The sequence below is a fragment of the Ixodes scapularis genome, unplaced genomic scaffold (genome assembly GCF_016920785.2).
Source record: "Ixodes scapularis isolate PalLabHiFi unplaced genomic scaffold, ASM1692078v2 PGA_scaffold5__190_contigs__length_132052651, whole genome shotgun sequence".
In the NCBI taxonomy this organism is placed as follows: Eukaryota; Metazoa; Arthropoda; class Arachnida; order Ixodida; family Ixodidae; genus Ixodes; species Ixodes scapularis.
The window spans coordinates 42,819,767-42,847,686 of NW_024609880.1; the positions used below are offsets into that span (position 1 = coordinate 42,819,767).

General features: G+C 45.0%; 2 protein-coding genes across 3 annotated transcripts in view; one reads left to right on the plus strand and one right to left on the minus strand.

Annotated features, from left to right (window-relative positions):
- LOC8025348 (mitogen-activated protein kinase kinase kinase 20) overlaps window positions 1-12,747 on the minus strand; it is a 58,985-nt gene extending 46,238 nt beyond the window's left edge. The window contains exons 1-3 of one of the 2 annotated variants that reach the window (XM_029990492.4): window positions 12,650-12,747; window positions 8,780-9,110; window positions 5,952-6,039 (exon numbers count right to left, since the gene is read on the minus strand). In XM_029990492.4, the coding sequence (XP_029846352.3) occupies window positions 5,952-6,039; window positions 8,780-9,079 (388 nt within the window). In that variant the 5' untranslated portion in view covers window positions 9,080-9,110; window positions 12,650-12,747. The remainder of the gene's footprint in view (window positions 1-5,951; window positions 6,040-8,779; window positions 9,111-12,649) is intronic. The other variant, XM_029990493.4, reaches the window with a different exon arrangement.
- Window positions 12,748-12,812: 65 nt separating this feature from the next.
- The window catches only part of LOC8052061 (RING finger protein nhl-1), a 247,621-nt gene continuing 232,513 nt past the window's right edge, over window positions 12,813-27,920 (plus strand). Inside the window, exon 1 of the mRNA XM_029990490.4 lies at window positions 12,813-13,168. The gene's annotated coding sequence lies outside the window, so the exon portion shown is untranslated. The remainder of the gene's footprint in view (window positions 13,169-27,920) is intronic.

Below are 27,920 nucleotides of genomic sequence, written 5' to 3' on the forward strand. Positions count from 1 at the left end.
AAAAGAATTAGCGTACATGTTTGTTCTGGCACGGTATTCTCGTATTTTAAAACAGTGATCGGTCCGGCTTGAAATATAGTGCGGTTGCTTTAGGTAATCGTCTTTGTTAATGCCCAGTCGACCATTAAATATTGAAAACAAAAATTTCAGTTTTAATTTGTTCCGTCGGGCTGAGAGTAATTCCCAATTTAATTCTCTTTTCATGTCAGTACAACTATCCTTTTGCCCATATCGTCCCAGAACAAACCTCGCTGCCCTATTTTGAATTTTTTCTAGTTTTTCAATTAGATACTTCTGCGCAGGGTCCCATTCAACACATGCATATTCTAGAATTGGTCTAACACATGTCAGATATGCCGTTTTCTTCAAGTTTGTTTCGGAACATTTTAAATTTCGCTGAATGAAGTTTAATGCCCTGCCGGCCCTTAAGACTACATCATCGACTTGGGCGTTCCATGAACAGTCATTCGATAATATAACACCCAGATATTTGTACGTACATTCTGTTTTGATGAAGTCATTATTTATACTGTACTGAGTATCGATTTTTTTCTTACTCCTAGTAAAACTTAAATGGACACACTTTTTTGGATTCAAATTCATCTTCCATTTACAACACCAGTTTTCAACACGTACCAGGTCACTCTGTAATTGTTCTGCGTCATGCTCACTCGTAATGCTTCTATATAAAACACAATCGTCAGCAAACAGTCGAATACGGGATGTTATTTGGCTAGAAATGTCGTTAATATAAATTAAAAACAAAAGGGGTCCCAAGACGGAGCCCTGGGGGACTCCAGATGTAACATCAACGTAATCAGACTGCTTGCCGTTCAAAACCACACATTGACGCCACTGGGACAAATAGCTTTCAATCCACCTAATAACAGTTGAATCTAAATTAAATATCTTAAGTTTCTGGAGAAGAAGCGAGTGTGAAACCGTGTCAAATGCTTTACGGAAGTCTAAGAAAATACAATCTGTTTGTCTGCGCTCATCAATACCAGATACTAATTCGTGAAAAAATTCCGCAAGCTGTGTTGTACAAGACAATCCCTTACAAAAACCGTGTTGCTCACTGATAATCAAATTGTTTGCGTTTAAGTGAGACACTATCTGTGAATAAAAAACGTGTTCAATAATCTTACATAAAATAGACGTCAATGAAATAGGTCTGTAATTAGAGACATCCTTCTTCGGACCGCCTTTGTGGATAGGTACAACGTGAGCAACTTTCCAGTCATCCGGTAGAACGCTCGTAGCCAGCGACTGGGTATAAATTAAGTATAGATAGGGCGAGATTGCCTGAGCGCACCTTTTTAAAACGCGTGGTGAGATGCCATCGGGACCACTGGCTTTGGTTTCATCGATGTTCTGCAATAAGGTTTCAATGCCACTTACACTAAATTCAACTGGTGGCATTTCGGGAACACCACTAGTGTATGAAATACTTTGGTAACTGCATTTAGCCAAAAAAACGGACTGAAAGTAATTATTTAAACACGTGGCTTTCTCTGCATCATCTGAAATTACCTGGCCATTTTGCACAATTTCGCTGATACCCATGGGATCCGAACCACAATTCTTTATATATTTCCAAAAAAGTTTAGAGTTAGTTTTCATGCAGTCGCTGAGTTTTTCGAAATATTGTGCCTTTGCGCTTCTGACATTCAAATCGTATTCATGTGTTATCTCCGATAACTTCTGCAAGTGCGTATCACTTTTGGTTCTCTTGTACCTAATAAATGCTCGCCTTCTTCTTTTCCTTAATCGAAGAATAGCTGATGTCATCCATGGTTTCTTTCGTTTCTTAAGCCTAGTGGAATCTATGCTTGGGATGCATTTTTCGACAAGGTCAAGCAGCTTACTTTTGAACAGGCTCCATAATTTGTGGACGTCAGAATCCTCAGCTAGGCACTCAAAAACAGGCAGATGATCACGGAGCGCCTTAGAGATATTACTGTAATCACCTTTTTCGAATAAAAACACCCTCCTTGACGCGTTTGATTTTTGCCTCTTGGTTTTTGTTCTTATACTCGCAACGATAGCATGGTGGTCACTTATGCCTGGGATAATTACGACAGAGTTAACAAAGCTAGGAGAGTTACAAAACAAAAGGTCCAAGATATTATCATTTCGAGTTGGTTCTTTCACATATTGCGACAGCCCAAATGTATCCACAATACTTTTCATTTCCAGGTTAGCACGGCTGTTTACCTTGCATTGGCACATTTCATTTTGCCACATTAATTCCGGCAAATTAAAATTACCAGCAAGTACAAAAGTCTGACCAGAGGCCTCCGAAACTATCTCATGTAGTAATTGTAATGCGTTTAAATTAGAATCTGGTGGTCGGTAGAACACACCGGCTGCAAACGAGGAACTATCTGCTAAGGTGATTTTACACCATATCGATTCAACGTCAACGTGCCCCAGATCTAGTAAGGATGAGTTTAATGAAGAATGAATCAGTAGAAAAACCCCGCCCCCGAGACGAGTCCTATCCTTACGATAAACGCTATAATCTCTCGGAAACACCTCGCTATCAGCGATGTCAGGTCTCAACCACGACTCAGTTCCGAAAATAATATCAGCTTTTACGGATTCGATAAGTCCAGCAAATTTATCAACTTTATTTACAATACTTCTGCAGTTGACTATGACAGCGATTAGTTCATGTCGGATACATTTCTTCGGCTTGATTGGGCGTCAGTAGTTCTTTACTGGAACAACTTCTTCAGTCTCTTTATTCCACGTGAAAGCCTTCCCATTAATGATTAGTTTGTCAAAATTTAGCTTCACTTGGCTAGTACTATCTTTCCTCTTTTCTTTCGCGTATTCCCACAACCTCTTCCGCGTGGCTCGAGTCTTAAAAGCGTAATCCTGGTCAACGCTGTAAGGCGAACCCTTGAATTTTTTGGCATTAACAAAACATTCTGTTTTTCTTTATATGAAGCGAAGTTCACTATGATTGGTCGCTTGAACTTTGGGTTATAACGGCCAACGCGGTGCGCCCTCTCTATGGTTTTAAGTTCAACTCCCAGGTTTTGTTTACAGATTTCTTTGACAATATTCTCTGACTCATTCCATGTTTCGGAGTGACTGTTGTCTTCGATTCCGTAAAAAACTAGATTTTGTCTCCGACTTCTATTTTCAAGGTCAACATTCTTGTTGTGTAACTCCTGGACTTTCTCAGAAAGTTGCCGAATTTGATTCTCTTGAACTGACAGTAATTTATTAACCTTCTCTATCTGGCCCTCGGTTTTGTTAAGTTTATCTTTCATTCCTTTCATCATGGTCTTTTGTTAAGTTTATCTTTCATTTCTTTCATCTTTGTTTGAAGTAGAACAAAAAACTAAGATTATATGAGTAACTTTTAGAGCCCACAGGAAACTCCTGAAAAAGCACAAGCAGAAGTGATAGACCTGTGCGCCACTCAGATGACGGTGGCAGCGCCCTGAAGCAGATGAACTTGTGCGGCGGCAGCGACAACGGCGTGGAGAAACGCATTGAAGCGGCGTCGCACAACGTTCAGCGTGCGGCGGCAGCGACGCAGCGCGGCGGCGTACAGGCCTACCACGTGACCAGCAACGGCTCCCACGGACGCCAACTACAAATTTGTTTTGCGCCCAAAAATATAGCTCTAAATTTTCTTTTTTCTTCGTTGTAAATTTGTTTTTTAATATTCTTTTTCCATCTAGTCTGTTCAAAAAACAAGTTTTTTTTCCTTTGCATGTCTCCTTTAAGAGTAAATGTGAAGTTCTTGAATTAGACAAGAAATAAGGATAAAACGTTAGGTTAGGTTAGGTTAGCACACGGTGTAGGAAGGCTCTTTAGGTGTAGAGACTCCGCTCTCCGCCGCGACCAGATAATGACACCCCGCGCGCTTGGCTTCACGGAGCCACCCCTAGATGGCGCTGTAAGTTTCAGGCCATCCGGCAGCGCACCGGGCCGCCTGTGCTAGCTGCCTGCTCGAAGTGCAGCTTGCTTTCCGGTGGCTACGGGTTCGCGTACGATGTGGTATGTAGGTGGGGTCATTCAACTATCATCTCTCTCAGCAAACTGAAGTTTTCATAACCCGAAAAATGGCAGACGGACAAAGAGTAACTCCCTAATACGAGCCGAAGCGGCGGTCTACGAGTGAAAAAGAAATATCCCTTTCCTGTAGAAAATTTCTAGCCTAGCTTACATTCCGTCGTTTGTTTCCTCAGTAGCGCAATAGCAACGTCGAAAAGCGTTTGTAAAATAAATAAACTCAGATTGTAGCACAGGTAGCGATAACTTGAGTGCGACCGAAAGAAAAAAAAATGCACAAAAATAAAGAATGATTAACACAAACCTTGTTAACGGATAATAAGGAACTGAATTGCTTTGAGCACCGTTCACATGACTTTTTTAAAAATATATATATATATATCGGGTTCGCAAATTACTGTTGATTCAACTGGACTATTAAAAAAAACAATATTTTTTTTTAAACATGTGGGGCAGCTAACGCATTTATTCTTTTACATTTTAAGGCAGCCTTTGAGTCCTGCTAAATTGAACTGCTGGCCGAATTGGCACGAAGTTACACATTTTGCATGCAGACATTAATAAAAGCAGCATTCTTTGAAAGGTTCACTTTGTTACTACACTTACATTTGCATGTAGCAGATTGCAGCAAAAGATTATAGTAACCACACTCGTCAAGTAAAGCAAACTGGTTTTATTAATGGCACTTCTGATATAAGTATAATAATAATATCATCACAAACTTCAAAAAAAAATATCGCTGTAAAAAAAACGCTGTAAAAAAACAGCGGTTAAAACATTAATGTATGGGACACTCTATAGCTGCTTTTGGAGTTCTTTTCCAAATTACGAGTCGCACAGTCGGGACTCCTTCTTTTCTCGAGACTGCTTCTCTGCATCTCGGTTTTTTCCTTTGCAGTCCTGTCGCGACTCGCATTATCATGCGATCCGAGCCCTTTTGCACGTTCGACTGAAACCGGAGAAGCGTCTGCCTTCCACGGAGGCGTCTGCCTTCCACGGAGGCGTCTGCAATCAACAAGAACGCCAGACAGAATCCGACCCTGAACAGATGGGCAGTCTGTTGTGTCTGCGTCTACCGCATGCAAGACAATCCCCTACAAGGCTGCTTCAATTTGGAGAGAACAACGACCGAGCATGTGACTGATCCATTCGGTAGACGTCTTTATCCTGGTCGTCTCTTTTACTAATATTTTCATGTCGTTGTTTTCCCTTTCTAAAATGTTTACGTTTCCCCAGGCTGGAGAGCAGTCGGCGCATTATTTCAAATGTTTGGCTTTGGATCTTTGGTTTTTACATTTCTTTTATGTTCGGTTCACCATTGAAAAAAAAAAAAATTAAAAAAAGTTGGAAACAAGTAGAGGCAGCGTAAGCAATGGGTGACTTAGCCCACGTTCCGGCGGAGGGCCGGCGACCGGGCGGTCTGAACGTTTTGGCGCCCTCTAGGGGCAGGTGGAGAAAACATAGGAAAGGAGGGGACGTGATGTGTTCGCCGTTCCGACGGGGCGAGGAGAGGAGTCTCCACACCTAAAGAGCCTTCCTACACCGTGGGTTAGCATGATGAAAAACTGGGCACAAAGAGACAAGGACAAACGAGGTAGGAACACAGAACGCAGACAGGCGCATTCTGTGTTCCTTCCTCATTTGTCCTTGTCTCTTTGTGCATGATTTTTCATCATGTTCAACGTTGACCAATTCGCCCAGCTTACTACTTTACTATAGGTTAGGTTAGGCAGGAGCGTCGTGTTGTTGCTCCATGGCCGATGAGATTGCGGCGCGAACCGGCAAGAGTGCCAAAAAGCAAACACAAGAATGTAATAAGCCCCTCCCTGAGTTTCTCGAGCTGCTGACGGCTGTAGGAACGTTTCACCGTCCCGAAAGCTGAGGCAAGGGCACCAAGGGGAGACAAAACCTCTCACCGGTTACGATGCAGAAGTTTGGTGCCTTTGTCGTGGCGCCGAAGAACTTGATGATGTTCCGGTGACTCAGCACGCTGAGGACTTGGGCCTGCGGGGTAGAGGAGTCGGGAAAAGAGGGTTACGCAAGCCGTCAGTTTCGTGTTTACTACACGAAACTGACGTAAGAAAAAAAAAACGGCGAGCTAAGTAATTGTTCACCGGCAACTAAAGACTGGGCAACTACTATAAGAGAAATAAATGCCTATTCTGCTTAAACTAAAAGACTGGCTTCTGCAAGTTTAGTACTTTATCACTGTTAGTATCTGAACTTGATTGATGCGTGCTTGGAACAGGTTGCCCCGGTAAAGGTTGCCCTGGTACTTCCCCTGCTCCTCCATTTATACTCGCACTCTTTCAGTCGGCAGTTTTTGCCAATAATTGTAGGTTATAGTTGGGGTTCTGTGTTGTTTTCGGCATCTATTTTTCGTCAAACTTGGGGGAGTTTTTTTGCGGCGTTTATTTCTTTTCCAACCTTTTCTGTGTTTCTCAGTGTCGGACACAGATTTAAATCTTATCGGGGCCTCCATCGAAGAAAACGGGACACGACCGTGGGACACCCCAAGCTCCGGGGAGATGTGTGTGAAACCCAAGATACTCGCAAAACATCCGAGTATCAACGTAATGGGAAATGAGATAATGGATGTGGCTTTGAACAAAGAAAACGGTGCTGCAAACAGTTCAGGGCAGGCTGTATTCCGGATCAACAGTAAATAAAGCTGTATAGATACAAATTTCCTTCCAGAACATTTGGTTTTCTTTGTAAAAGGACAGCTCAAGTTCCGGGGTCTTTGGTTTCCCTCCCTCCGATTTTGATGAATTCGGCTCGGGGGCTACTTTTAATATGTATCAAACGCACAAAACCCCAAATCAGTGTGAAAACTTGGCGTTGCCATGCTCCAATCTGTCTCGAACTAGCGAACAGAAGAAAACTTTGCAGGTCACTCCTACGCAGACAAAGCCGGAAAAAAACATACCAATCATATGTTCATGCTGTTCACTGGCTGTTGTAACATTTCACATTAAGTCATTCATATCGGTGCACATGTTGCATTGAATGTTGTTTTCGTACTGCGCTGCTGATCATTTTTCACTATGTTGCTTGAATATAAGTTTCAAGTTGAACCAATAATGTTCCACGTTGATTTTCGTTTGTTGTACAGAGTGCAGCCGTAAGGACCAACAGATTTGGCACGCCTTGCAAAATTCAAATTCCAAACGTAGACCTGAAATTAGGCATGCAAATCTAGTTCCACAAAAAGTTTATGTCTATTTTTTTTTTTTTTAGAGCTCAACTCGGAGGTGGTGATATCTTGAAAATAAAGCAGAATCGGAGCTTGTCTATTTCCTATGTCCTACACCAGCCTCTTAGTGGTCTGCACATAGGTTTACGAGCTCGCTCTCGGGTGGCTTACTGAAAGCAAAAATGCCAAGAACCAAGATGAGCGAGATAATTACAATAATTAATACTTTTAACGAAATATAACTATGACCGCCCAGGAAGTAAGCTTACAAACCAGTGTGCAGATGACGGTATGGGGCATAGGCAATGCACGGCCGCCGATTTTGCTCTATTCTTAATATTTTCCCACCTGAATTGAGATCTGAAAGAAAAGATACAAATAAAACTTTTTGCGAAACTACGTCTGCATGCCCAATTTCGGGTAGGCACCTTTGAAATTTGAATTTTGCAAGGCATGTCAAATATGCTGGTTCTTACGGCCGCTGCACATACTTCCTTTGCACCTGGCCGTTTATATCGCTGGATTTTTTTAATTGAGTGCCATTCACATATCGCATTGTCATTGTAGGTATGTAGTGTTCACCCTTGCCATGGCCATCGATCAGGTAACCAGTGATAATGTTACTTATTTATTTACAATACTGATAATTTTTTTGGGCTGTCTCAGAAATGTCTTTTTAACAAAAAAAAAAAGAGCAAGAACCGTACAGAAATGAATCACCACTACAACCATCAATTGAGCGATCTTCCGGTTAAACATGGGCATCCCAAAAATCATCACCATCACTAAATCAAGAGAACTGGCACGTCTTAGAATAAAATTAAAGGAGGATCTATTGGTGGACATTTAGGAAATGCTTTAGCATGACCTTTGGGAAATGCGACATACGTCTCTCCCCCTTTAGGAAATGTGGATACTGACCCCTTCACTTTTCTGTTTTGGCTTTCTCTTTTGCTTCCTCTATTTTTCGCTGCCTCTTTATGGCTTCGTTATGGGGTCAGTGTTAGCGTTTCCCAAAGGGGAACGTGTGTGGCATTTCCCAAGGGGGTCATGCTAACGGATTCCCTAAGGATCCACCAATGGATACTCCTCCAATTTTTTCCGGAAAAGCGGGCTCACCGAGCCTGCGTAACCCCAGCCTCTGTCGCAGGCAGACCCGCGTTGGCTTGTCGCTTCTTGCGCCGCATCTCAGCCAGCCGAGCTAGGCACCGCTTCCACTCCTCCGTCCCATTCGCCCGCCTTGCACGCTTAGCAGCGGCATCCGCTGCTTGAAGCTGCTTTTGCTGTCCACTGGTTTCCCGCGCACACGCTGGCTTCCGTCCTGTGACGCAGCCTCCCTCCCGCCTTTGTCCTTCACTACTCTCCTCCTCCCTACACGGCGCGCCTTCTTTTCCACTGTGTTGTCCACAGAGGAACAACGTCAGCTTTTCGCTGTCACGTAGGTACCAAAAATGAAGTAACACTTCTTCAGACTTCTCTGCATTATCGGTCCTATCAAAGAGGTTGCCATGTTTAAATGAATAAATAAGTATGCAGGGTTCCACTCACTTCCTTCTCAAGGACCAGCAGCTTCTTCACAGCGACCACCATGTTCTGCGACTTCCACTCGGCCCTGTAGACACTTCCAAACGCCCCACCGCCGCACCGTTCGTGGAAACTCAGGTCGCTGAAGTCCACCTCCAGGAATGGAGGGCAGGGGAACTCCGACGAGCATTCCGTGCTGACGTCGCCACACGACGTCACGGACGAGCGTTCGTCCTCCGCAAAGTTGTCGCTCGTGAAAGCACTCTGGATCTGACGGCTCTGGCTCCAACCGCAACTTCCCGTGCCTCCAGATTCGGCGGCCATTTTGGGTCAACTGCGGAAAGCAGTAGCGCGTCTGGAAAACCGATCGGAACAAAGGTCACAAAATTATTTCCCCGTAGAGGAGATCACTTAGTGCCGTCCTCCCTAGACCCTGCTGAAGAAGTTCGCTAGGTGCGAAATGTTTTGACTGGAGGTTATGTTCCATCTCTGGTGTGCAGTCTGAGGTTATGCACCTAAAAATGCGTCGAAGCATGTAGTTTCGACGTGACAGTGCGACGACCACTGATCTCTATAAACATTTGCTGGATCACGCATCCCTGTTTGGTCGCTGCAGCATGAATGCAACCACCAGAAGTTCTGCATCGGCCATGTTGGGACCACCGGAAGTCTACCTTCAAAGAGTTGCAAAAGCTGGGTGGCAGCATGCCGGAAGACGCGTTTTCTGCTTGTTTGCCGTCATTCGATGAAGAAGTTTTCTTAAAACTTTGCGTAAACGGTCGCAGTTGCCTTTGAGATAAGGTGACTGTATTCCTCAGGCCCCAAAGCGGGGCACATATTGGGGGGATTATAATGTTGTGATGCTTGAAAACTTTAAATTTCAGTAATAAATCACACCTTTTTAGCATTTCATATAGACCATAAACATTTCTTTTCATGCACATCTAATACATTTGGTTGGAGTATTTCTTTAGTATTAATGTATTTATTTTTGCAGATATGTCCATAGTATCAGCATCTTCACTGCCAAGCCAATCTTGCTCATTGGTCAGAGAAAGCACACCCTCACTGGTATTTTTTCGTCTGACCGTGCCTTTTATCTATTCAGGCTTTGGGAAGCTGAAGCAGGACAAAACACTGTCCCGCAAGCACGCTTGCAGGACAGCAGGACCACGGACGGAAAAGTGGTACCTGTCCCACCTGAACCAGGACGTCTGGTCATTTTACTTTGGGAATGCATGGAAATATTTAAGGAATTTGTGCAGTACCGCAGAAAAAAGGCACAAACTGACAAATGCAGGTCTCGCGGCGTCATCAAAGGACTGGCATGTCAAAGTGCTGCGTCTCTGCCTTTGCAACGTTTGGATACGTAAACCCTTCAGGAAAGTTCTAAAGGTGTATTGCACGCAGACGTCTTTGCCGTAAACAAATCGGTCGCAAATTTCTGAATCGTCCAGCTGTTCCGGTCAGCTGCACTGATCAGTGATTGCTTTTATGCACTATTACCAATGTTCGAAATCTACTCGTATGGATCCGAATTACTCAAGTCTTATGAACGCAAATAGAGTAACGCAGTTAAAGTGTGGGTTACAAACCACATCGCCACATTTGAACAATGGGAAAAGGGGCGTCAGAAGTGTTCACAAGATGAAAAGATCAAGAAACATAGATTTCCAATCCCTTCTACTGAATTGATTGCTAGAATAGTCTCGAAGGCAAAGAACAATTGACACCGCCACAACGCTGTCCCTCTGTTCTGTCGGCACAGAATCAAACTCGTTTCTGGCATGCGAGTGCTGCAAGTTACAAATACAGACGTCAGAGTAAAGAAAAGGCTGCTGCAGAGGCACACACACCTTGACATGTGACACATCTTCAAAATCATCCAAACGGCATTGATTCTTGATTTGTATCCAAGCGTGCAAAGGCAGAGAAGCAGCACTTCGGCAGGCCAAGGCATGTGCTTTGACGCCGCCGCAAGACTTGCATTTGACAAGCTGTACCGTTTTCCTGCGGTGCTGCGCCTTCATAAAACTTTCCGCATTGCATATTTTCAAAGGCAACTACGCTGTTTACACAAGGTTTTAAAATACTTCTTCGACGATTGACGGCGAACGACCAGAAAAGCTGTCTTCAGCACGCTGCTGCCCAGCCTCTGCAATGCTCCAACCGGTCGACTTCCTGTTGGCATGAGATGGCCATCCGGTGGCTGCATTCGCGAAGCAGGGAAGCGCGATCCAGCAATTGTCATAGAGATGAGTGGTGACAACTTCTCACGGCTACCAGAAAGTCTGTCTATAAAAGTCACTAGGCAAGAGGATTGCCACTTAGTCCAAGTATGTATCAGCTTCCATCAGAAATAGGCAAACAAAGATGGGCATGCTATTCTCGTTTTCGGTGCCACGGCACCAAGAGTGAACATAAAGAAATGCCATCCATCCATACTCAATTGCGTGACGTCAAAGAAATTAGCTGTACAAAAAAAATTAACTAAATATGAAGCTATTTCTGAGGATTCATACTGATGAACCATACTCATTAACAATGCAAAAGTTGCACTCAATATGTATTTAATGCTGGCAACACATTACGGTGCCATGCTTCCAGCTAACGGGAGCTGGTCACAATTAAGAATCTTCGCGACACCTGTTGTTTGATTTACATTGCTCGCACTCATAAAAAAGTGACACATAAGAAAGCAATAACAAAGCCCAATATGTCGTGCTTTTATTAAAAAGTGGAGCATGACAGTAACCGTTAAAATTACGAGAACTAATAGACGAGCGAGACAGGCAGTGTCCTTCCGTACCTTCTTCATGTAATACACAAGTGGAGATAAGGATGTAAATAGCTTACAAGTAAATGTGACTCTCATTCTCGCCTTGTCACTGATTATAGCCAAAGTCCTCATTCTAGTACGCAAAATTAAATTTCAGCTCTTGGCTAAATAACGACAAACATAAATGTGGCAAAGATAGAGAAATGTTTTCAGATTGTTACAAAGTTACAAACACATGTCGAGCATCTGACACAGTTTTCGTTATTCTCAGCTTCGCAAAAATAATGGCTTAGATAAAGCAGGTGCATAAAGATAGTAAAACATCCAATTCTGCTCTATAAGGTGGTAGGTAGTACCAAGTAAAATGCCCGCATAGAGTTTACACGAAGACTTCATTATTAAACTCAACAGTTAGGCTGAAAAGATGGTGTATGTGAAGACAAGTACAAAAGGCAAGCACAAAAGCCGAACTAATCGTTCAGTGCGAAATTATTTCCTTGGGTTGCGACTCCGCGCGCTCATTAACTGCAATTGAAGCCGTCAAATCATAAGTCATTACCTAAAACGGGAAACGCAATTGTGAACCGATGAGCGGTCAAAAGGAATCGGACCATTTCTAGCATTGCGCTGATCGATAATGCGTGTCCTTCTTCGACAGAGAGTGACAAGCCTGGTATCGCGCGATCATCACCGCCACGAACACGAATTTTAAGCGGAAGGTAACGCTTCCTTAATCACAGCGTTGTGTTCCGTGAACGACGTACTGCTGCTGCAATGCTGCTGCGGACGCCGGAAAGTAGGTAATATTGATATCTAAATGTTGCGTATTCGGGGGGCAACAACGCCCCACCATCGGACACGGTTTATGCTAGATCACGACAACACAAGTCGAGAATGGGTTAAAAACTGCGATCTACATTCTATGCGCAGTTGTTTCTGAGTTTGAATTCGATAACGGAACGGGCAAATCCTCTTTATTGGCAGATCCAACTTGACTGCAACCTACGCAATGATACGTGCTTATTTGCGCCGCCTAAAGCAACTTACGCGCGACAGGTAGATATGTAGCGAAGCGTTAAGGAGCTTTAATTAATCAAATGAAGCTTATCGCTTACCTCAAAAGTTCATTCAATGCATAAGGGTGGAATACTGGGTGCAAAAGATAAGCCAACACAGAGGTGTGATAGCATTTTAGGCTTAGCACAGTGCAGACGACCTCCGCAGGACCACGTGACTTTGGTTGTCCCATTTCGCCGCGAGGGGCGCCCTGTTGTTCTTGTTCGGATCGGGTTGCACACGCAACCCACAGTTCGGTGACCAAATTTAGCTCAGGACCCCCACCTCCCCGTCGAAAGATAAGCAATACAAGTGACAAAAAAAGAAATACAAAAAAAACAATACGAAGCATGCGGAGTACTTCCTAGGGGTTGTCAAATTCCTGGGAAGCTTTTGGCGTGTTCTTTGAGGAGGGGTGCGACCATCTGGCGCGTGGTGAAATTCACAGGCGCCAGTTGCCGATTTGGTTCAACGGACTTGATATTATCCGTGGTCTCGGCTCCCGTGCAAGACGACAGGCTTCCCCGAAGGTTGCATTCGTCGTAGAAAGACGCAATATACGCCGACGATGACATAAGGTATGTGCTGACATTTCGCTGCTACAGTTCACAGGACTGATGAGCGGTCTTACGTAACCATAAAGTTAGCCTTACTTTAAAATAAATGAACTCTTAAAAATAAAATATAGCGATAAAAAAAGCGTATTGCAACTTTAAAAAATCTGCTACTTTTGCATTGCGTTGCGTGAACTTCTTTAAAGGGATACTACAACGAAATTTCGGTGCTTATTTTTTGGTCTATATGTGTTCAAAAGAGCAGTATCACATGGAACATACCAATATCTTGTTAAAAAAAGTCTCGAAAAGGAATTTTAGAACGAATTAAACGATTAGCAAAAAGCACCTGGTGGATGTCGCTAACGCCTCGTTTGTAATGCTCGTCTAGGAACCTTGACAGCTAGTGACAAAGGTTGTCTCGTCTCCGGCCACGACGAGAGAAGGGGGGAAGGAGGAACTGCCCTCTTCCCGAGAATCCCTTTTGTGTGTCGCAGAAGTCGCTATTGTCCCCGCAGAAGATTATAGAAGATCAACCCGTCACTCAAAATTCGTACAAAAGCAGCCGCTTCGGTGGCTGGAACGATTAGGCCATCCTCTCGACGTCAGCCTCGCCGTAGCTTTGCTCGACTTGAGACGACCTACGTCACGATTGCGTTGGACGTCACGTGCTCTAAGCTGGGCCTTCTCCGAGCGCTTGCCAGAGTGGGCTGTTTATAACGAAAAATACAGCCACCAGGATCAAAATACAAACGTGCGATTGTCATTTACGGATATTGTGGATCATATTCAACCTATTTTTGAACTGGACGGGAATATTTCAAATTTCGTTGAAGTACTCAGTCGGTGCAATCGGCTCCAGTTCTAAGTTTACAAGTTGACGGACAATCATCGCATCGGGCATAGTTCTTCTCAGCCTACTTCGCTCGATGCCTGCAGCCTACATCAATTGATTCGATATCTATAAGAAACGAGGACGTGACAAAAGAAATCCATGAAAAGAATGAAAGTATGCAGGCGAGCATTGTTAGGGAACAATAATCTAAACTATGACGCAAGACGGTAATAAAATAACGGCCACGTGGACACAAAATGCCAAATGCGGCTGAGATTATTTTTAGGCGATCAGCAATTGATAGCCTTCCACGAAAATAGAAAAGAATGAAGACAAAAAGACATGCTGCCGCAAAGTTGACGGAACTGAGTCAGTCTCAGACTGACTGACCTCCCCAGACACCGCACCACCAGCAGGCACCTGCCGCCAAGTTACCCGACAGTAGGGAGTTTTCGTAGACCGCGCTGCCCCCTCCGCTAAGCGTTCCGCAACGAAGCAGTTGCTACTGCGCCTGCGCGCCGATAGCCTTGACTGTGGAGTTCCCGCTATCGTAGCGGGTTGCGGAGGGCCTTGCGGGACGGCGAAAACGATCTACGAAAACTCCCTATTATAATCCCCATCTACGCTATGTGAACCGAGCAGAAGAGTACCCCCCCCCCCCCCCCCCCCTTTCCTCCCACTCAACAACAACAATAATTCACTCCAGAAAGAACTTTCTCAAGGAGCGATATAATATATATGCAGGCGAGCTGGTTATAAAACATCATAATCTAAACCCTGAGACAAGGAAAAATAAAATCGTTTGACTCACACAATTGATTCTTTTGAAAGAATTACTTTCTTTGCACAATCCACCATCAATTCACGGAAATTGTATGAACCACCCATCTATGCTTTGAAGAAACGCGTGAGAAAGTTCCCTTTGTTGTGTGTGTGTGTTTCTTTGTTTCTTGCTGGGTGGGTGGTCGGAGGATTCCGTGTCGAGGTCTAACGAGTCAAAAGATCCATTATTAGTACCTTCTGAATCGTTGAACCTCTTGACTTGGCTCGTTAAATCTCTTGACCCGTTGGACCTCTTGACACATTTGGATCTCTTGACTCGTGTTTGGCGAGTCCAAAGATCCATTATTGGACCTTTTGACTCGGTGGACCTAGGGAGCCTTCATGTGCGCTTTGCTAGAGTGATGCCACCCTTTGTAATACCACTGGCCGACAAACCAGCAGCCATTTTGGTCCTCGGCGATAATCCGTGGGCTTATAACCCTCCCGGAAACAAGCACCTTATCTCACAAGTTCGGAGCAGCGTTGTGGAACCCACGGAGGGAGGATTAGCATTTCCCCCCTCGGATGGGAGGACCGATGGACACAAAGGCCACTTTCCGGCGCACAGGGAAACAATGAGGTGTCACGAATGACAATTGGTGAGGCGTTGATAACTGAAGAAAACTAAACGTTTAATGGGGCGAACTTGTGCCCAAACCAAAGAAAACACAAAGAAGAAGAGCAGAGCGTCGCGGGCGTCGAAGTCGGCGTAACAGCACGTTCGAGCGCTAGGGCGAGACTGACTGTGGCTCGCCACGCGGAGCCCCTTATGTACATACATGCGTGGGCTTTTGGAATAATCGGCGTAGAAAGTTCAACGCGTAGAACATTCGGACCTCGAACAAGCAACAGGATTCTCGAATTTACCAGAATACTAGTCTGCATGAATAAACAAAAAGATGCGTCGCTCCCAGGAATCGAACCCTGGCTTTTCGCGTGGGAGCCAGGTACGATAACCGTTAGGCCACGCGCGTGCTGCCTACTTGGCCAGCTGCGCGCGCGGCAGAGGAACAAAATGGAGTTGGACGAGGGTGTGGGAAAGGGAAACAAGCAGTTGGCATCACCCTATGCGAAGCGCACATAAAGGCACCCTAGTTGGACCTCTTGACTCCCTGTCCGAATAACCCGAAAGGGGGGAAAGGGCTTCGAGGGCGAAGAAAGTTGGAGCAAGAAGCAGGGTTGCCAGGTGTTTGTACTCTAACCCGCCAAATTTCTACGAGATATAGCACCAAAATAGCCAAATGTCGATCCAAAATAATATCACAAAAATAGCAAAAAAAAAAAAAAAACACAAAAAAACTACTGACCATTTGAAAGGTTTATTTTAAAGGGATACTTCAACGAAATTTGAAATATTCCCGTCGTGTTCAAAAATAGGTTGAATATGATCCACAATATCCGTAAATGACAATCGCACGTTTGTAGCTTAAGCCTGGTGGCTGTATTTTTCGTTATACACGAACTCAACTCTGTGACGTCACGGCGCGGTGGTGGCGCGTCGGTCGCACTTCCGGTCTGGGGCTGTGGGCAGAAGTCCCCATGCCAGCATGTATTCCTGCGTTGTTTTGAAAGGAACCAGACAAAAGCCTGCCTTCTCGTCAAAACGCCGCGACTGGGGCCGTACCAAAAGTGTCGAGAAAGGTTTGAAGGTCAGTTTTCACGTGCTCGGTTCGTCCGAGAATCTGGATATGTGCCGTGAAAAGGGAAGAGCAGACGCCGTCGGACAACGATTGCTTGAACGGGAAGCACTTTGGGTTGAATTCACGGATACTTGTGGTCATCAGATTTATTTGTTTTGTACCAACATGAACGCCAGAAAACCGTCAAGTTGTGCGGACCACCTGCGGACTACGTTCAGTGCGTCTTCAAGTTCAAACGGCCGCCTGACCGTTCGAACTGTCGTCTGCTTTTTCAAACGTTTCTGCTTGTCGTCTGCTCTCTTAGACGACGCCGGCCCGTAGACGCCCGGTACTTGCGATAAGAAGTAAGTGCAGGCCTCAAAAGACTTAAATTTGAAGGCTGGTAAGCAGGCTCGATGTAAACAGTAGACACGAAGATATGTTGATTACTGTTACCAGTCACCATCACCGACTTGTTATGCCTAATTCACTTGGTCCGATTCTGCTTGCGATTTTCAGTATTGACGTCGACCATCTCAGCTACGGTTCACGCTTTTGCAGCCCTAGCGGCGTCGCGACTGAAAATTGCGAGTGAAATCGCATCATGCAAATCAGGCTTTAGCGTCCACGCGGAATGAATCGCCACATGTCACATTATTCACACGAAGTTTTGCGTTGTAACGAGCCTCGGTAATTTCGCTGACGCCGCCCAAATTAGTCAGACATCGCCAGGAAGACGTAGAATCAACAATTCGAACGCGAAAAAGGCCAGGGGGACTCACACCGACGCCGACAACATCGCATTTCAATGTAACAGAATGTTAAGTTGGGCTAGTTGGTTGTTCATGATTGGAAAGAAGCGCCGAAAGACGGGGACAAAAGAAGTAGGTAACGACGATTTCAATGGTTTGTTTTTGGGCGACGGCGAGCTTCTTGCCCATACCCCCATCGCGCATGCGCGGCGCCGGTGGCGTCCGCTAGGGGCGCTCCGGTTTGTTTGTAAACATGAGTTGGTGTATAAACGGCCCACTCTGGCAAGCGCTCGGAGAAGGCCCAACGGAGACCACGTGACATCCAACGCAATCGTGACGTAGGTCGTCTCAAAACGAGCAAAGCTACGGCGAGGCTGACGTCGAGAGGATGGCCTAGTCGCTCCAGCCACCGAAGCGTCTGCTTTTGTACAAATTTTGAGTGACGGGTTAATCTTCTATAATCTTGTAGGGGGACAATAGCGACTTCTGCGACACACAAAAGGCATTCTCGGGAAGAGGGGAGTTCCTCCTGCCCCTCTTCTCTCGTCGTGGCCGGAGGCGAGACAACCTCCGTCACTAGCTGCCAAGGTTCCTAGACGGGCATTACAAGCGAGGCGTTAGCGACATCCGCCAGGTGCTCTTTGCTAATCGTTTAATTCGTTTTAAAATTCCTTTTCGTGACTTTTTTAGCAAGATATTGGTATGTTCGATTTGATGGTGCTTTTTTGAACACATATAGAGCAAAAAATGAGCGCCGAAATTTCGTTGTAGTATCCCTTTAAACACAAAAGACACATAATACATTTTTATACATCAAATAGAAATATTCACTCCACAAGAATCACCAGTACGCAGAACCAACGGCAGAGCACGGGTACATCACTGCGAGATTAAAGCGTGTCGGAGCAGTGCAGCAAGGAACATAGTCCTTGCTGCACTGCCCTTTGCCCCACAGTCTGAATTTTACATACAAAATGTTCTCCAGCGTTTCCATCGGCCGATCGGCGTCATGTTTCGCAAGTCCGTCTTTATGAGGGTGACCTGGCTGAACACCTGCAGCGTTGGACAGTGATAACCTAAGCAACATGCCTTCCACTGTATTAATGGGACGTTTAGTTTCGGGGCATAATGACCAGAACGACGTCACGGGAAAACTATACAGATTTAAACATAAAGTATAGGTGCACGCCAATCAACAGACAACCTAAAGAATGCGCAGAATAGGTGCTGCTGGGGCCGCAAGGAACAGGCCATTTGCTATATTACCCAAGCAACAAGGAGAATGCAGGAATTGGTGTTCCGCGCGCCACACCCGCACGCCTTCCCCGTATAAAAGATTCGAAGTAAAAAAACTCTTAGACTTTCCACTTTGGTGAAGAAGGAAGACCAGCTAAGCTGTACTATGGTGGGAATGAAGTAATGGCCGGCCGCAAGTCGGCAAGCCAGAGTGGAAAGGCTCGAAAGGTTGAGGCATCTATGAGCGACGGTGGCAAGCGGACAACCGGCAAACACAACACTCTGTACAGCTACCGCCATCTATGAGCGACGGCGGTCACCAGAGTTTTGTGTCGACATTTCTTTGCCGGTACACGATCCTGGGGAAACTAGCCCTTAACAGCTCCGCTGCAAAAGTCCTTGCACGGCCCCTTTTGACAGTGGCCTCAAGGACGACCGGTTTTGGAATCCTGAATGGCTGCCTGTGTCACGGCGTTGTGCGTTTTCCATTTCATTTGGCATGCAGGTGGCCAACGCCATCTCTTCATGCGGTATGCTTGTCTACCGCAGCAATTTCGCGAGAGTTGTGCACTCCGTACGGTCGCGGAGACGCGGACTGTTTCTTGAATTTAAAAGCAACGAACACTTAGTTGGTGGCTTAATTACGAGGCGCGTACGGACCAACACGCTGTGCTGACGTCCCGCCCCTGTGGTGGCGCTGCTATACACGTTTGCAAGTCCGGTTTCCGGGCACTGCAGTCCGGTTTCAGGGCGCCACCATCTTGCTCAGTGGGGTGCGCTTGGGCGCGGCCATAATCCGATTATGACGCCTTAGCAAGGCTTCGTAATCAGATTAGGACGCGTCCAAGTGCACCCCAACGAGCAAGATGGCAGCGCCCTGAAGCCGGACTCGCAAACGTGTATTGGCAGGGAGCATGCGCAAACGCTCTACTTGACGCGAATCCGGTCTCTGCGCACGCGCAGTGCCCACACCTCGTGCGGAAGTTGAAAGTCAGTGATCAGCTTTATAATCATGTAGCAGCTAAACTTGAACTAATCTGTGCTAGAAGTATGAGAGAAACTGCAAAAGACGTTACAGCGATAACACAAACATAAAACACAGAAAAGTAGGGCTTTCCCTAAAATCCTACTCACTTTCTCACTAAATATAAGTGATAAACTAGCTTAGGTTTCGTGTAAATAAATAAATATGAAGCAAAACATAGACTAACAGCTTAACAAAAGTTTTCTGGCTGGGGAGGAGGAAGCAGACAGAATGCTGAAGAGGGGAGGGGGTTTCCTCCTCCTCTCCAGTATTCCGTCTGCTTCCTCCTCCCCTGCCCTCCTTTCCCTCTAAAACTTTTCTTAACCTGTAACTAACTATAGTTGTAAGCAAAAACTGATGGAAACGGCTAGCTGGTTCTCGCATCCATAAACAGGCTGTAAGAGAGAAAAAATGATTACACAGAAAAATTTTGTAGAATCAATATGCTTCCCCGATTTACAAGCAGTATACTGAAGTTGAAAAGTAGGCCAAACGAGGAAAATGTCTGTGTTCTTCACACAGATGGACTGAGTGAAACTAATTATTGGAAACTTTAAGTTCAATTACTCTACTCAAGTTAATGTACTTTAACTACTCTTCTAAGTAGTTTAGTACCTTTAAATTACATTTTGATTTCGATAATTAGTAGTTTACTTTAATTACTTTTTCCGAGTAACTTCTACTCAAGTTACAAATGACTTTCGAAATTTAGTGGTTGTTTTGCCTATCAATAAACATTCCTGCACAAAAGAGATAAGATGTTGGAAGATCAGCTGATGTTTGCAAAGAGAGGGAAGCATGGGGCGTAGGAAGGGGGAGGGGGATAGCTTGGAAAGTCCGAAACCCCGTCCCCCCAAATTTTCACAAGCCAAGCCCCCCCCCCCCCCCCCCCCCCCCTCCCCCCCTCATTGCAACAACACTGCTTCGAGGCGCGGGGAGCGATCATACACGACGCAAGAGAGGCCGAGTAACTGCGGGATTAGCGCCGATGACTGGCATTTCTCTGTGTCCCTAAGCTCAAGAAGACTTGACCCATTTCAAGAAACGGCTGCTCCCCGCTTCTCCCCAACGTAGAAACTCTCGCCCACTACAGAAGGTGCACACACAGCATCCTCACTCAAAGGAGGCACCAAAATGCAGCACCTGCTCTGAAAATTATCTGGTGCTCCCGTAGTTTGTGCTGTACTCGAAGAATCGTGTGCTAAAGGGTGACGCAAACATGACCTTTTTGCGTTGCATTTCCTCCCTAAACTCAGAATATGCAAATCTTCAAAGATTCAAAGGTCGCTCGAGATACCTGTAGTAACTCCCCCAACGTTTTTATATAAAAAATAATAAACAAGCAGTGTTGGGAAGTACTCCATGTATATGGTACTTAAAGTACTACTGTTTAGAAAAATTGTACTTTACTTGAAGTAAATTCTCTTAACATGTGCAGTGCGCTGCAATATGACAGACCCACTGGGAGCGCGAGGCCGGGGCGGTGGCTGGCGGGGGCGCTGCGAGCGCTCCGGGCAATTCCATTTCCATTTTGCTTCGAGGGGAGGACGGTCTTTCGGGGCTCAGCTAGAGCGCAACGCGCTCAGCGCTTATCAGTTTGTGCTGAGCCCCAAATGAGCGTCTTCTCGAAGCAGAATGGAATTGCCCGGAGCGCTCGCAGCGCCCCCGCCAGCCACCGCCTCGGCCACGCGCTCCCCATGGGTCTTTCATATTGCAGCGCACTGTACTTGTATTTTCCGAGGAAAGTAAAACTCCCAACTTCAATGAACAGCTGGGGAAAAAAATAAAGGCGCACAGCGGGTCTTACTTGCAGGGGCTCGCAGCTCATTCCCCTGGGATGAGACGGTTGATGAGACAGGGTCGCCGTTCGACCACCGCCATGTCCTTGCGTACTACGCGAATAATTGCGCAGAAGGTCCATCCTTGTGATAGTGGTACCCTCTTCTGCGTTTTATTTGTTTGCCACCAATTATTACGCCATTACAGCTTTAGAAAAAGCGGAGCTCTGTGCCCGGCAGCCCCCAATTCGATGTCGAATTGCCCAATTCGATGTCGAATTCGATGTCGAAGCTTCCTGGGCCTCTACATTCACATACTTCTCCCAAGATTTGTTGACCATGCATTAGACAACAACCGTGCGTGATCGTCGTCCGATAGCATTTTTACGGCACGAATAATCATTGCATGACAAACAAACTTTATACGCAAAACACTGCACTACTTGTAAGAAAAAGAACTCACTTTACAGCAGAATGTCACATGCTTTGTATCTCCAAAAAGCGACCCTGAAGGGGATATGTACCTATGGAAGGAAAAGTTAACAATATTTTGTGTTTACGTTTAATAAATAGGTAACCTCAATTAATATTAGCAACTATAAAAAAATATTCATGCTGAAATAAGTTGCAGAGTGAAAGTCGCATGATGAATTCCTTGACCAGTTATTACAACATACGTGTAATAACTGGGAAAGGAGGGCTTATAAGCCCTTCTCTCCCAAGTGATGGGATAGCGAAGTAGATTAAAAAATGAAAGCCGTTTACAACTTCTTGTAACGCCGAATTAGAGCACAGCTCTTGAGGAGGAGGAGGATGCAAGGGTACTGAGGGGAAGGTATACCCCTGGTCCCTCCTCCTCACCTCCTCATAAAAAAAACCCCCAGAGATGGCAAAATTAATTAAAAATAATTAAATTACATTACAATTTACTTTACTGAAGACGAAGAAAAATGTAATTTATTAACATTACTAATTACTTTGCAAAAAACTGCAAAAATTTAATTGAATAACATTACAAATACTTTGCAGAAAACTGCAAAAATATAGTTAAATTACATTACAAATTTCCACAGACTAAAAGTAATACCATTACAGTACAATTACTTTCCAAAAGTAATGAAATTATTTTGACATTACTTTTCAATACATTGAGGCAGTAATTCGTGCTACATTTTATCTACAGAATATGTACCAAAACTTTTTTTTTATTTTATTTTATTTTACGTGCCCGAAACAACCATGCAGGTCTCCTCTTTGGTGCACAAATATATAAATATAAACAGAAAAAGAAAACACAATTGCAGGTTTCAAACACAAAGCAGCAAACACACAGTATTTACAGTTCGGCAACAAGCACTTTCACTTGGTTCCTGAACACCTTAATGTCACTGTATATATCAAGTTCAGCATTTTCAATATTGATAAGCATAGACTGTACCCGTGACAGAGGAGATGGTTTACAGATGGTGTGAATGATGAAAGTACTGCGAGTCCTAGTAGAACGAGGAGGGACATGAATATTTAAATCACGTAAAAGCGAAGCACTGTCAAATACGCTATTTACAATTTTGTACTTAAAAACTAAATCGCGCTCTGCTCTTCTATTGCTCAGTGGTATCAACAAAATCCTAGTAAGTTGAAAAGTGTAGTCAAAATAGAAACGGTGTTGGAAGTAGCGATCATAAGCAATACGTATTAGTTTGTGTTGTACTTTTTCAATGGTCATTGCTTGTGTTCTTGATAATGAATTCCAGGCCACAGAACCGAACTCAAGCCTAGACCTAGCTAGGGCACAAAATAAACGAATAATGGAGGCCGGGTTCTTGAATGGCTGAGTAATGCGGCATATAATACCCAACATTCTCGTCGTCCTACCAACAATAAACGACACGTGAGCAGTAAACTTGAATGCATTATCCAGATACACGCCAAGGTCTTTTACAACAGATGCACGTTTACACCGCAGCAGCCTCATGCCCCTCAAAGTGAATCACACTGAATAGTCGTATTGCTGGCGCGCACGAAGGTTTAAACATGATGAATAGCTCGTTCACACACTTGCAGCCGAGAAGGACCGGCTGAGACGAGACCGGTTTTTAAACCTCTAGCGACGGCTTAGGACTTGCTCCGCAGTAGCGCATCCGGTCCTACACCGTCGCAAAAGGCTTAAAAACCGGTCTTGTCTCACTCAGTCGTACGCGGTTGGAAGTGTGTGAACGGACCTTTAGATGTGACTCAAAGACAGTCGACTCACCGGTTTCGTTGTTCATTCAACGGCGAAGGACCTCAGTTAAAGGGTGATATGGTTCCGTCTTCCTGACTTACAAGTTATACTCCGTGTCAGCATGTTGGGAGCTCGTTCTTACATTGAGTCGTCACGTGAAACGTTTCCCTTCCGCCTCGGACGCAATCGAATCATATACGCCTCGCAAGTGGGCTCATTTTCGTCTTCTGCGCATGAGAAAGGAAGTAGCGGTGACGTCAGAACGCTGAGCCCTGATTGGCTGATCGCGACCCCCTATCTGAGCGTCGTCTGCTCCTTTGCAACGTCGTCTGCTCGCAACGTCGTCTGCGTCTGTCTTACCTTTCCTGCGACTTTCGGAAGTGCTTCTTTACGAGCGAGCTCGACTTCGCCTTTCAGAGAGGGCAGACAAAATAACTCGAGCGGTACGTTGTTTTGTCTAACAACTAGCAAACGTGCATCAAGGCGAGAAGTCAAAGGACTCACTGGCGAGGTGTCCAGACGGCGCCGAGGTTTGTTTGCTAAGAACTAGGGATGTCGCGAACCACCCTAGGTTCGATTTCGAAAGGTTTCGATATTTGCGAAGCGAACTGAGGTTCGATTTCGAAAAATTTCGATATTTTCGTACCGACCAAGGTTCGAATTCGAAAAATTCGCAACTTTTGACCACAGCGGAGTTTCGAATTCGAAAATTTCGAAGCTTTCACGGTTTCTAAAATTTCGAATTCGATTATTTCGAATATTTTTTTACTTCAGGTTCGATAAATTCGAAGATTTCGAATTCTTTGGAAAAAAAATTCGAAAACTTCGAACGCTTCGAATTTTTACAGACATGAAGTTCGAACAATTCGAAGATTTCGAATTTCTTTCTGCATAAAGTTCGAAAAGTTCGAAGGTTTCGATTTTCTTTTAACGCTAAATTAAAAAAAAAAAAAAAAAAACTTTGAAGTTTTTGAATTTCTTTCTAATCCAAGTTTTCAAAGTTCGAAGTCCGATTTTCAAGTTTTTCCACAGTTTCAGTTTCAAATAACGTTTTCACGACTCACTGGTTTTCACAAAATCAAGTTTAGAAAAGTTAGGGTGTTATATCTAGATTCTGCGAAGTTGGTCAGGCAATTAAATGAGACGACGAGTGCTTGATTTTTCACAAAATCAAGTTTAGAAAAGTTAGGGTGTGATATCTAGATTCTGCGAAGTTGGTCAGGCAATTAAATGAGACGACGAGTGCCCCGGGCGTGTTAGAATATTTGCCAGTGCAGAATTGTGACCGCCAGCCCCGGGGGGGGGGGGGGGGGGGGGTCTTTAACTTGCATCACGCAGTAGTGATTACACGAACACACTGTTTTACGAGTTTTCTTTTTCTTGACGTTTCGAAGTTTTCTTTTAATGACGTGCTGAACTTAAACACTATTAGATATGTACTGTCTGTGGTGTTAATTTAAATGCGATACCTCAAACAACTTAGACGAAAATAAATATCAAGTTTAGGTCATAATTGCAAGCAGATACATATTGGGACATTTCTTCGAAACTCACGTTGAATAACAATCATCACATCTTAGGACGGCACTTACCTAGGCTATACATAGATCATTCTTAAAAACGTATACCATAAATAGCTCCAGCTGCAGCGTGCTTCAAATCTGGCACAAATGATAATCGTCAAAAACCCGTCGTCCTTCCTCGCCCCTTCGGGGATTTATTTCTTTAAACCTAAGCATGCCAGAACATTGAAATAAACGACATTGTCTTTCGTAAGGAACGCAGCACCGCGTGTACTAATTCGAGAAAAAAAAATTACGAATGTACCCCACTACTTGAAATCAAATGAAACCGTCCGCCGGTCTTTCGAAGTTCGACGAACGTCGAACTTTTACCCTAAAAGTTCGAAGTTCGTCGAACTTCTGACATTTCAGAATTCGAAAGTTCGAAACTTTTCGAATTCTCTTGATAAATAAGGTCGAAAATTCGAAATTCATCGAATTTTTTGGTCAGTCAAGTTCGAAAGTTCGACAAGCATCGAACCTTGCAGCGCAATAAGTTCGAAAGTTCGAAAAAGATCGAATTTTTTAGCGTAATAAGTTCGACGGTTCGAAAGGCGTCGAAGTTCTTAGCTTAACAAGTTCGAAAATTCGACCTCCGTCGAATTTTACGATATAGACAATTCGAAAAATCGAAATCTTTCGAACCTTTCGAACCGCTTGATTCGATCATCGAAACTTCGATTCGAAAAAAGTTCGCGGCATCCCTACTAAGAACCGAGAGGTGAGCGTGTTAGTGTCCGCAAGTTCCCCCCCAAATACATTTTCCCTCCTTTCGTGTGCGGTGAGACCCCTCATTCTTTAACGGCGTCGGCGGGTTGGCGCAGTTAACGTCGTCTGCTTTACGTCTGCTAGTCAAAGCGATGGCTGCTTTACCTTTCCTGCGTCTGTCGGAGATTCACCGCTTTTTCACCGGCGAGAGTCACCGTTGCCTCGGGAAACAAGGAGATAACTAGAGTAAGAAATTGACCTCTTAATCTAAAATTGAGGTCAGCGATCAAAGTATAATACGGGAAGGGTTCACAAGGGTCGCGCGGTCATATTCCATTCAGAACGCCAGCCGGTCGTGGGCAGAGGGTCGCCGAGTCGCGAAGTGCCTGTTAGGCCTAACTGCCGTGCTCGCTTGGTCGCGTTCGGTGGAATCGTGGCCGTTGGAGCTTTTCCCGGGTGTTTGTGGATCCAGCGTCCTTGTTCGTCGTGGTCTGTTTCAAGTACTTTTTACTTTTTTTCTTGCTGCTTGAAGTAGGGACGCGTGAGAAGCGCCCGTAGAAAAATAAACGTCCGTGGGTCGTCGCGACCGCGACGCTGTCGGCCATGCTGATTTGATCGTAACAAGTGCGTAAGACAGCTTCGGAGCTGTCGTAGGATTTCGTTGTAACCTGCGCAAAACTTACGAAAATTTCGTTTCGTGAATACGAATTTGTTCTTAAGGTATGTCTTACGCACATTTTTGGCGTAAGATCGTTTCGTGAATCTGGCCTCTGCACTTCCGAAAGTCGCAGGAAAGGTAAGACAGACGCAGACGACGTTGCGAGCAGACGACGTTGCAAAGGAGCAGACGACGCTCAGATAGGGGGTCGCGATCAGCCAATCAGGACTAGGCGTTGTGACGTCACCGCTACCCCCTGCGCAAGAAGCAGACGAACTTGCCCTCCGCATTCACCCAAGGCCACTAGTTGACGGATTTCGAGTCAAGAGGTCCAACGCGTCAAGAGGTCCAACGAGTCAAGAGGTCTAATATTAGACCTCCTGACCCGTTGGACCTTCTGACGCGTTGGACCTTTTGACTCGCCGTGGATCTCTTGACTCGTTGGATCTCTTGACGCGTTGGACCTCTGACCTGCATTGGATCTCTCGACTCGTGCCTCGATGTGTCAAGAGGTCCAATATTGGATATCTATACTTGTTACATATCTTGGTGTGAAATATGTACAGGCAAGGAATGTAAAATAAGTACAGGCAAAAAAAAAAAAAACTGCGAGGGCATTTAAGCTTTTTGTCATGATGTGGGAAAGCGTGAGCACTACAGCCGGTTACAAGTCAAGAAGGTAAGAGAGGCTCCTCCCACAAAGGTGATGCGCCCGTTTCAAATCCCTCCGCAGTCGAAAGAAGAGTTCACTGGAAACGCTCCTTGTGTCGATTCGATGGATAGATATTGGCTACAGAGTGACGCCAACTTGTCTCCGGTCCCACTTTTTAAGAAAGAGACCTTTGTATTCATCGAAGGGGGAACCGAGCCCCTGAAAGCAGCCTTTGTATCCATCGGAGGGGGAACCTAAACCCCGAAAGTCGTATTTGTTTCCATCGGAGGGGGAAAACTTTAATCTCCCTCTCGTGGCTTCCACAATGTTAAGTCAAAGTCGAAAGATAAAGGAAATATGTAAAGAAAGGCAAGACCTTCCTCGCGCGTTAACCGCGACGTCACGGAAACGATGGGACGCTATTGGATGCGGAGGTGGCGGAGGGATATATGATTCCCTTTGAGGGGCATTTGCCGCTACCTTCTTGACTTGCAACGGTCATAGCAGAGAGGGTAATAGAGAGAAAAAATGCCCTCTCCCTCTCGCCCCGCACGTCGTCTGCTCCGCCGAGTGGGCAGTACCTGGCATCCGGCTGGCGCGCAAACTCTGTTTAAAATCGCGTCATTTTGGAAATTCCAAGCGCAGATGCGCAGATTTTGGCATGCCAGTTGTCGTGTAATACTATGCTAGATAAAAATACTAACAGGGTTCAATTGCGCTGTTACCTGCGTGCAAATAAAAAAAAAAAAAAAAATAGGGAAAACTGTGTCAGATTGGCCGGTCTCTCTGGCGAAAAGAAAATCCGGTTGCTGTACCTTTTTACTATACAAAGTTTGTACTGGTGTAAGCCTTTAGCGAGCGTGGGTGGAAGTCTAAAATAATAAATAAAACGTGCTCTCCTCCCGC